Source organism: Cygnus olor, chromosome 12 (assembly GCF_009769625.2).
Source record: "Cygnus olor isolate bCygOlo1 chromosome 12, bCygOlo1.pri.v2, whole genome shotgun sequence".
Classification (NCBI taxonomy): domain Eukaryota; kingdom Metazoa; phylum Chordata; class Aves; order Anseriformes; family Anatidae; genus Cygnus; species Cygnus olor.
In genome coordinates, this window is record NC_049180.1 from 11,455,779 (window position 1) to 11,465,828 (window position 10,050).

General features: G+C 65.2%; 1 protein-coding gene across 1 annotated transcript; it reads left to right on the forward strand.

The window, feature by feature from the left end:
• The first annotated feature begins 34 nt into the window (after positions 1–34).
• Positions 35–6,276, forward strand: MMP15 (matrix metallopeptidase 15). Its single transcript, XM_040571288.1, has 10 exons — positions 35–195; positions 1,447–1,595; positions 1,991–2,113; positions 2,265–2,572; positions 2,821–2,982; positions 3,159–3,382; positions 3,536–3,674; positions 3,954–4,104; positions 4,398–4,513; positions 4,888–6,276. The coding sequence occupies exons 1-10, from the start codon at positions 67–69 to the stop codon at positions 5,346–5,348; spliced, it is 1,962 nt and encodes a 653-aa protein (XP_040427222.1). The 5' UTR covers positions 35–66; the 3' UTR covers positions 5,349–6,276.
• The last annotated feature ends 3,774 nt before the right edge of the window (positions 6,277–10,050 follow it).

Genomic DNA, 10,050 nt, shown 5'->3' on the forward strand with positions numbered 1-10,050 from the left:
CGGGCCATGAGGGCGGCGTAGCTCGGGCAGCTCGGCCCGGCCCGGCCCGGCCCGGCGCGGCGCGGGATGGCGGCCGGCGGCGGCGCCCCCTGCAGGGCGGGCGGGAGCCTCCCGGCCCTGCTGCTGCTGCTGCTGCTGCTGCTGCTGGTGCTGGTGGGGGGGGGAGCGGCCACGGGCGGCGAAGTCAACGCTGAGGTGAGCGGGGGAGAGGGGGGGGAGCGCTGCGTGCCCGCTGGGGAGAGCTGCGGGACGGGGAGAGCCGCGGGACGGGGAGAGCCGCGGGACGGGGAGCCCCGCAGGCAGGAGCCCCTCTGGGGGGTCCCGCGGGGCTGAGCACCCCGGGGCCTTCGGGCCTGGCTCCCCCACCAAGCGACGCCGCCGTAACCCCGGGCTGGTGGCGGGGCCGGCTCCGTGCCGCCTGGAGCGCCGAGGGGCAGCAGAGGCAGCTCGGGGCACCAGGGATGCTCCTTGCAGCCGCTGCGGGCACGCTGCTGAGCTCAGCGCCTCGGCTTCCCCAGTGCGGTGCTGGGGGCGAGCGGTGCCGGGGGCACGGGAACGGCCCCGGACACCGGGGCAGTCGAGGCGTTGCCCGAATCCTCGTCTTCGTCCTCCTGCGTGCAGCCCGTGGGGGTGCTGAGCCCCCCGTGGAGCTCTGCAGCCAGCCCAGGCGCTTCCTGAGGGCTGAGGCCGGGGAGCCAGGCTCCCACCAGCTCCCGGCAGGTCCTGCCGGCGGCCTCGCCTCCCCCTGCAAGCTGAGAGCAGGGACAAAAGCGCTCGCTCCCAGGGAGGTAGGAGCGTGGATCCTGCCCGCGCCTGCCCAGCCTCAGGCGAGGGCTGGGCCCAGCTGCACCATTTCCCCGTTGCTCTCTCCTGGCTCGCTCTCTGTTTGTCCCTGCGGCACCTGGGCTGCAGCCCAGAAGTGATGGTGTGGGGCTTGGGGTCAGGGACCCACATCAGGAGCACGCCTCTTGCTGTGGTTTGGCCCCTTCTGGCCTTGGGGAGCTATCTGGAGAGTGCCGTGGCTGCGTGCGAGTCCCCGTGCCCCTTGCGCTGCAGCAGGTAGGGCCAGCGGCCCCTCAGACCTGCCCCTTCACACCCTGTCCTGTGTTCTCTCCCAACCTCCCATCCTGCCCGGGTGGAGTGCTCCCCCCAGCAGCTGGCTCACAGAGCGTCCCTGAGCGCGGGCGTGCTCCTTCAGAGACGGGGAGAGGCTGCCCCGGTGAGGCCAGCACACCTGGAGGTAGCAGCAGATGAGGACAGCAGAGCTGCGGCAGCGGTGCTCCTGGGACTGGCAGTCCAGGCCCATTGGGTGTGCACATGGCTGGCATCTCAAGGAGCTTTTCATTCTGGGGCAGCTCTAGTTGGGGCTGACAGTAGGGGGGCATCAGTGAAAGGCAGGTTTCCTCATCCCTGCCTGTCAGCCTGATGCTTGTTTTTCTCTCACAGGCATGGCTGCGGCTGTATGGCTACCTGCCCCAGTCGAGCAGGCAGATGTCCACCATGCGCTCTGCTCAGATCTTCTCCTCAGCCCTCTCGGAGATGCAGAAGTTCTACGGGATCACCGTCACTGGTGTCCTGGATGAGGAGACCAAAATGTGAGTTTCTCTATGAGCTGCTCTCTTGCTCTTGCAGAAGGAAGCTTGACTTTCTGGCCCACCTCTTCCCGAGCCCCTTTAGCGGGGATCGACCTCTGGCTGACCACAAGTTCCCTTTCCCAGAGCGATGGAGATGACTGGTCTGATTTTTGTGCTCACACCACTGCTGTCGTCTTCTATTGGCAGTGAGCCCCTGCAGGCTATGGAAAGCTCAGCTTGCTGCCCCCATGAGCCCTGCCTGCATACGCACCCAGAAGTGTGGGTGCTGTCTCCCGTGGGACCCATGTCTCCCTTCCACACCTGCAGCTTCCCTCGCTGGCTGTGGTGGCCGTAACTTCTCCGGGTGCTTTTCCCTGGGTGGTGCGCTGAGCCCTCACTTGATGCCCTCCTGGCAGGTGGATGAAGCGTCCCCGCTGTGGGGTCCCAGACCAGTTTGGGGTCCAGATGAAGTCTAACATGCGGCGGAAGAGGTATGCGCTCACGGGGCGGCGCTGGAGCCAGAGCCATCTCACGTTCAGGTACCCAGCAATCAGCACGTGGCAGCTTTTTCGGGCTTAGGGTTTGCTCACAGCCCAGCTGCAGACCCTTTGGGCCAAAGCTGCAGCAGGGTTGCAGTGGGCGAGCGCTGCCGTGGGCCATCCTGATCGAGGCCCTGCTCTGTGCCCTCAGCATCCAGAACTACACGGAGAAGCTGGGCCGGTACCACTCGTATGAGGCCATCCGCCAAGCCTTCCGGGTGTGGGAGCAGGCCACGCCGCTCGTCTTCCAGGAGGTGCCGTATGAGGACATTCGTCAGAAGCGGAAGAAGGAGGCTGACATCATGGTGCTTTTTGCCTCTGGTTTCCACGGGGACAGCTCCCCTTTTGATGGTGTCGGGGGATTTTTGGCTCATGCCTATTTCCCCGGCCCAGGGATGGGTGGGGACACGCACTTCGACTCAGATGAGCCCTGGACGCTGGAGAACACGGATGTGTCTGGTGAGCCGGTGCAGGGGGCTGGGGTGGCAAGGTGAATGGAGAAGCCAGGGTTTGGTTGTGGCCCGGCACCTGGGTGATGTGTGCCTGGCAGGGCCTGCAGGGCAGACAGAACATTTCCTCTGGGGGTGACGCAGATTGCTCTGGTTCCGTCGCAGAGCATCCCTGGCACAGGGTGCAGAGTGCTGGGGCCAGGAAGCTGCCCCATGCCAGGTGCCCTGCTGCCTTGCTGACAGTGCCTTTCCCTGCAGGGAACAACCTTTTCCTGGTGGCCGTGCACGAGCTGGGGCACTCGCTGGGCCTGGAACATTCCAGCAACCCCAGTGCTATCATGGCCCCCTTCTACCAGTGGATGGACACAGAGAACTTCCAGCTGCCTGAGGATGACCTCAAGGGCATCCAACAGCTGTACGGTGAGGGAGCCAGCTGCGCTGGGACGTGGGCTGGGCAGAGGGACAGGGGTGCTCCACCAGCCTGGAAGCTGGGTGCACGGGCTTGGGACTGTGCCTGGCCTGGGAGCAGGGCGAAGGAGGCGCTGACATTGTTGGCTTGCAAGCGCTCCATCCGTTCTCTCTCCTCCTCTGCCCAGGTACCGCAGATGGGCACCCTCAGCCCACCAAGCCCTTGCCCACCGTGACGCCCCGAAGACCTGGCAGGCCAGACCAGAGGCCCCCCAGGCCACGCCCGCCAGGGAAACCAGAGCGGCCCCCCAAACCTGGCAGCCCAGAGCGACCTGACCAGTACGGCCCCGACATCTGCGATGGGAACTTCGACACGGTGGCAGTGCTGCGGGGGGAGATGTTCGTGTTTAAGGTACCTTCCAGGACCCCTTCCTGCCCTGTATCTGCTCTGGAGTTCTCAGGTGGAAGGCCCTAGTGAGACGATGGACTCGGGTGCCCTGGCTCCCTCTGCCTGAGCACAGAGCTCTGTCCCTGTGTGCCCTGCTGACACCCTGCTTCCCAACAGGGCCGATGGTTCTGGAGGGTGCGGCACAACCGGGTGCTGGACAACTATCCCATGCCCATCGGGCACTTCTGGCGGGGCCTGCCCGGGGACATCGACGCTGCCTACGAGAGGCACGATGGGAGATTCGTCTTCTTTAAAGGTGAGCAGCGCGGCTGGAGCTGGGTGGGAGGGCTGGGGTGGAGTGTGCTGCCTCGTCGTGGCCTGGTGTGCTCCCAGCTGTCTTGATCCCCTCCCAAAGCACCTGTGCAGTCTGCTCGGCTTTGCAGGTATAAAGAGCTGCTGTCTGGTCCCTAAGGCTTCTGGCCAAGGGATGGGGTGGCCACAGGCATCACACCCCCTCCCTCTCCGGCTGCACGCGTGCACACTGCACCAGCTGGGTTGCAGCCTCACCTGCCTTCTCCATTTCCTTCCCACCCAGGTGACCGGTACTGGCTCTTCCGAGAAGCCAATCTGGAGGCTGGGTACCCGCAGCCACTGGCCACCTATGGGCAGGGCATCCCCTATGACAGAATTGACACTGCGGTCTGGTGGGAGCCCACGGGGCACACCTTCTTCTTCCGTGGGGACAGGTACGTGCTGCCCTCAGCAGGGCTCCAGGGTCATCCCCCCTGCTGTCCCCTGCCCTGTGCCTCCGTTCTCCTGTCTGGAGCGGGGATGGTGTGGGCTGGGTGGAGGTGGGACGGTGGGCTGTTGGCAAACGGCTTCCTGCGCAGGGGGGTGTATTGAGCTGATGGGGGAAAAAGCGGGGCCACCACAGCTGCGGGGCTGCCATCAGCAGAGACCCCTGTGCTGTCCGCGGCTGTGGGATGGGGGCAGTGTCCGTGCCCCCTGCCAGCTCACCAGGTCCCTCTGCCTCCCACAGATACTGGCGCTTCAACGAGGACACGCGCTCGGTGGACCCCGGGTACCCCAAGCCCATCTCGGTCTGGGTGGGCATCCCTCCCTCACCCAAGGGTGCCTTCCTCAGCTCAGATGCCTGTAAGTAGAGGAGAAGAGGGGGTGAGGGGGATGCAGTCTCCTCTGTCGGCAGCTACGTGCCCCTCCAACAGCAGGTGGCCAGAGAGCATGGCTGTGTGGGCAGAGCAGGGTGCTGCAGAGATCGGATGGAAAGAGAGGCCACCTTTCTCTGCTCTTTCTGCTCTTCTCCATCACGTGGGAGCTGGGAGGGAGCCCAGGAGCTGCCCAGCTAGCCCTTCCAAAGGGCAGGGAGTCCTGTTTCCCCTGTTTTGCAGATCCTGAAGCAAACACTGCAATCTGCAGGCCAGCCGTGTGCTGTGCCTGGCAGGGGACTACAGCCTCTCACCCCCCACCTCCATGTCTTCCCCCCCCCCCATCTTTTTCTCTTCCCCCAGCTTCAACGTACTTCTACAGAGGCACAAAGTACTGGAAGTTTGACAATGAGCGACTCAAAACGGAGCCAGGCTATCCCAAATCCATCCTGCGGGACTTCATGGGCTGCCATGTGGAGCTGGTCCCAGACCCCAACCCCCGGTGGCCTGACGTCGACCAGCCTCCCTTCAACCCTGATGGGGATGAGAACCCTGGTGGGCGGTCTGAAGGCAAGGAGGATGAGGAGGAGGAAGAGGAGGATGAGGAGGATTACAGCGAGGGCGGTCGCAAGCAGGGCGGTGACGTGGACGTGGTGGTGCAGATTGACGAGTACACACGCACCATGAGCGTCGTGATGGTGCTGGTGCTGCTGGTGCTGCTGCTCTGTATCCTCGGCCTCATCTATGTCATTGTGCAGATGCAGAGGAAGGGCACGCCCCGAATGCTCTTGTACTGCAAGCGCTCCTTGCAGGAGTGGGTCTGACCCCCATCTTTCCCCACCCTCTGCCACCATGGTGCTAATGACGAGCCTGCCCTGCCCCTCCCCAGCAGCCTATTTATACCCAGAGGTTCGTCCCACTCCCCCCTAGCCCCTGTGCACTGCCGCTGCTTGGTGTCCCCAGCCCCAGAAGGGGGATTCCCACCTGCCCCAGCCTAGGGTGAGGGGTGTCCCTGAGCCCCCCATTGTCTGTGTAACCCAGTTCCACAACTGGTCTGGGGCTGGAGGATGTTTGTGAGGAGCTGGGGGCAGCAGGGCTGGACAGAAGCCAGGTCCCGCAGGCTGGCGGGGTGCCCCCCTCTCTCACGACATCCCCCCTTGCCAGCAGCTCAGGCTGCTACAGAGGAGTGTGTCCCCCAGCACCCTGTGCCTCTGCCCCAGCAGGCCTGCATTCTCCAGCGTGCGTCCAGCTGCTGAATTGTGGACAGTGCCTGTGTGAGTGGTAGAAGAGGTGGGAATGTGATCAGCACTGCACGCCCAGTCCCCAAGCGGGCAGGTCTCGGCAGCAAGTGGACGTGGAGCTGCTGGTACCTGTGGCCTGGCTGCTCCCTTGCTTGCCTGGCGGTGAGGGGAAGGGAGGGCTGAGCACGGCCACGCTTCCTTCCACAGGCTGGTGGGGGGTGCAGTGCCTAAAGATAGCACGGAGCTCGGGAAACCCAACGCGGAAGGCAGGTGACAGGCCGGGCTCCCTTCCCATAGGGTCCTTGGCTGGCATGAGGAGCGGGGTGCTGCCTCTGCAACCCCCTTGGCTCAGCTTGGTCCCTTCCTCCTGCTTCGGATGTCAGCCCAGGTCACTGCTGCTGCAGGACAAAGCCCTCGGGGCGTGTGGTCCCCTTCCTGGGGTGCCAGCCTCCCCTGGCCCCGCGGGCAGGGGTGCCTTGTACTTGTATTAAATGGGTTGGGTGCGAGGAGAGCCATGGTGCTGTCCTTCCTGCGGGGCCGGGGCGTGGGGGGCTGCGGGATGGGGATGGGGGGCGGGATGGGGGGCGGGAGTCAAAGGGGCTTTCCCCCACGAGGTGTTCAGCGGGTGCGGGGTGGTGTCGCGCTCCCCCAAGGGCGCCACCTTCCTAGGCATCTGTGGGGCTGGGCCAGGGGCTGTGGGGCAGGGCCTCCTCAGTGCGTGGGGCTGCGGGCCTGGCTTCGGCACGCCTCCGCAGCGTCGGGGCAGGGGGAGGAGAGGGTTGGGAGCAGCGGGCTGGGACCCCCCTGCCCGCAGCAAAGGGGGCCTCCACGTCGCCCTCAGCACCACCAGCACCAGCCGGGGCTCCCCCGGCCCCCCCCAGCTGCACCTGCTCCTTGTGGCCCTGCTGCCCGGGGGCTGCTGTTCTGAGGGGGCCGCTGGCAGCAGACAGAGCCGCCTTTCACGGGCTCCTGCAGCGGTGGCGGCCTCGCCGGGCTGGCCCCGTGGGAACACAGCGTGCCTTGTTCTGCCGGGGCCCCGCCGTGGCTGCCGGAGCCGAGGGCTGCACGGGCGCTCTGGGGCGGGGGGGGCGGGTCAGTGGTGCTGCGCTTCCCTGTCCCCGTGCAGGCCTGGTGTTCTTGTTGTGGGAACAGGGCTGGCCGTGTCCTGCTGCCTGCTTCTCGGGACACAGCTATCTTGTCAGGGAAGATGAAAGCTGGAGGAGCTGCGGAGATCAGAGAAATAAGCTTGGGAGTGGGAGAGATTAGATCCTGGGGTAGGATTTTTCTTTTTTTTTTTTTTTTTTCCAGGGAAAAATGTTACTCATGAGGGCAGCCGCGGGCAGGCAGCAGCTGAGGCACGCGATGCTGATAGAGGCGATGGCTGCTCTTTGCTGGCTGGCGAAGCTTGGCCAGGAGCTTGCTGGGGACGTGAGGTCTGGCTGCCACGGGGCTGGGGGTGGCTGCGCAGAGGAAGGGGCTGAGCTGCTGCCCTGGGGAGCTGTGGGGGTCAGAGCTGCTCCCGGACCACGTCTCCGTACCCGAGGCAGCCTGGCCTGGTACTAACCAGTGTGAGGGGTCTGGGCTGCCATGTGGGAGCAGACACCCCCCCCCCCCCCCCCCCCCCAACTCGTGTCCCCATCTCACCTCCGGCCCTCAGGAGTCCTGCACCAGCCCCGGCCCCCACAGTGAGACGGGGCCGGCACACGGAGGCGTGCCCTGCCTCGGTGTCTCCTCTCGCAACGGGTGCTGGTGGCTCTGACACGGGGCCTGGTGCAGGGAGCAGCAGCCATTCCCACCCCGCTTCCCCCAGGGCTCCAGCTGCTCTTCCCTGCCCTCTCCAACCCCGACAGCCCCAGAGGGAGGTTCCCCTTCCCCCTCCTCCCCCAGTCACAAGTAGAAGAAATTGGGGGGGGGGGGGGGGGACACGAAGCCTTTGTGCCCCTGGCCCAGCGAGGGAGACAAGCCCGTCCCTGTCACCAGCCCCCAGCCCGCGCCCCCGCTTCCGGGCCTGGGGCTGCTGGCACCGTGCCCGGGCCGGGCTGCAGCCAGCTCCCGGCGCCGCTAATTGCTTTAAAAGGGAAGGACCGCGGCTGGCTCCCACCCCGCTTTCCCGGACTGCCAGCCCTGGCACCAGGGAGCCCCACGGCAGGGGACACCCAGCCCCTGCCCCTCCCCGCCATTGCTGGGTTCACCGGGAAACGCTGGGACGCGGCCTGGCACTGCAGCCCCCCCAGGGAGGCCGGCATGGGGGACAAAGAAATCCTGACATACTGGGGAGGGGGTGGGGGGGACACACGCCTCCAGGTGGCTTGGCTTTGCTCTGTTGTTTTCCACCTGCAAGGCCCTGCTGGAGATTTGCTCCCTTTCGATTAGGTTTTAACCTTCGTTTCCCCCAGATTTGGGGAGGGGAGGGAATGGGAGGCAGGACTGCCTCCCCTGAGGCCAGGCCGCCTGATTTAGCTCTGGCCCAGGAAATATAGGGGGGAAAAAAAACAAACCAAACCAAAAAAATATAATTGTCTCACAACGCGAATGCATTTCTTTTACCACTCTGTGGCCCCACTGCTGGTGCCAGTCCTGAGGCCGCACCTAGGAGGGACGGGGGCTCTGTGGAGCCACGGGTGGGCCCAGCCTGCTCCAAACTGGGGGGGGGGGGGGGTTACAAAAGGGGCGAACCCGGCCGAAAGGCGAGGCAGCAGGAACGTGCGGCTGGGATTCGCCGCTCCCGCCCCCGCAGAGGCAGCGCCGGAGGCTGGCGTAGCTGCAGTTCCCACGGCAGATGCATTTCCCACGGCAGCTGTGCTCCCCCTGCTCTCCTGGGGGTGCTGAGGGCTTGTAAGGGAGCAGGGTGGAACCCAGCACCCGGAGATGCCACGGAGCTGGCTGAGGATGCCCAGGGCCAGAGGCTCCTGGCATCCTCTTCCGTAGGCAGCCCTGCCTCGGCGAGGGGCAGCTCCTTGCTGCTGATGGAGGGGCAGCAGTGGAGGACAAGGCCTGGGAGCAGTCTCACAGAGGGGAAGGAGCCGTGTGGGAGCAGGGGCCGGGGCTGCCCTGCTTAGGCCAGCTGGGACGTCACTTCCCACCCCCAGCTTTTCCCCGGATGCTATAGCAGAGCTGGTGCCAGGAGCCCGGGGCCATCTGGAAAGGCTTGCTGACAGCAGCCAGGGACCTGCCAGAGACAATCTCCAGCACTTCAGCAGGGTTCAGGCTCACTGCTGGCTCCCGCTCTGCCCTGCATGCCTTCAGTGGAGGCTGCGCTCCTCCAGCCACGCAGACAAGCCCCTCGGGGAGGGCAGAGACGCCCCTCAGCCCCAGCAAGGGACCGGTCGGAGCCCAGCACCTTGCCTCTCCCAGCAGCTTTCCATGGCTCGAGGAGTGGCGTCCCGTTCAGCTGAGCCCTGCCAGGATACACCCCCGCGGGGCAGTCCCAGCTTCCCAAAATAGTCTGGAGAAGCCCAACCTGGAAAAGACCCGCAACTCAGCGTCCTCTGGGATGGGGCCCCTGGCATCCCACAGCTCTGCACTGCAGAGTGGCAGGAGGTGACCCAGGGCTGGCAGAAAGGATGTCCTCAGCTGTCCTGCACCCACATCCCCCGCCACAATGCCCTGGCTCAGGCAAGACCCGAGCCTGTGGCTGCATGATCCAGGGCAAGGTGGCTCCTCCCGCCCCATTCCCCTTCCCGACCAGGGGACAGGCACACTGGGGGCCACCTCTGCAGCCATGGGAAGGAGACCCAGCATGGCCAGCAGCACCCAGAGCGACTCCTTGCAGCACCCACTGCCCCCAGGGAGGGAGCGAGGTGTGAATAGCTGCAGCCGATAAACAGAGCCCGCCTGGTGCTGTTCAGGGGCCAACAGCAGGAAGGCAGAGACGCAGTGGTATTCACAGGGAGCCAGGAGCCAGTTTGCCTCAGTTCCCCCCTTGCTATTCCAAGGGCAGCAAGCCACATCTGCAGGAAGAGCCTCAGCTGCCCAATGCGTCTCGCATCCTGCAACAACCTTCCCACAGGGGTGATGGTGGAGTCCAGGGCTGGCAGAGACCTGCTTCTGCCTACTCAGTGCTGTCACAGGGGCTGATGTGCTTTCTCCTCTGGCAGGGAAAAAGGGAAGGATTGCAGCCCACGGGTCCAGACAAGGAGCTGCAGCAGGAGCCTCCACCCTCCTCTTCCTCTGCAGAGCCAGGGCATGGATCCCTGCGTGCTGCAGGGAGAGGACCCGGAAAGCAGAGAGGAAGCCGGGCTCAGCGTAGAGGAAGAGCCAGGGCCAGGACACGCCAAAGCACTGA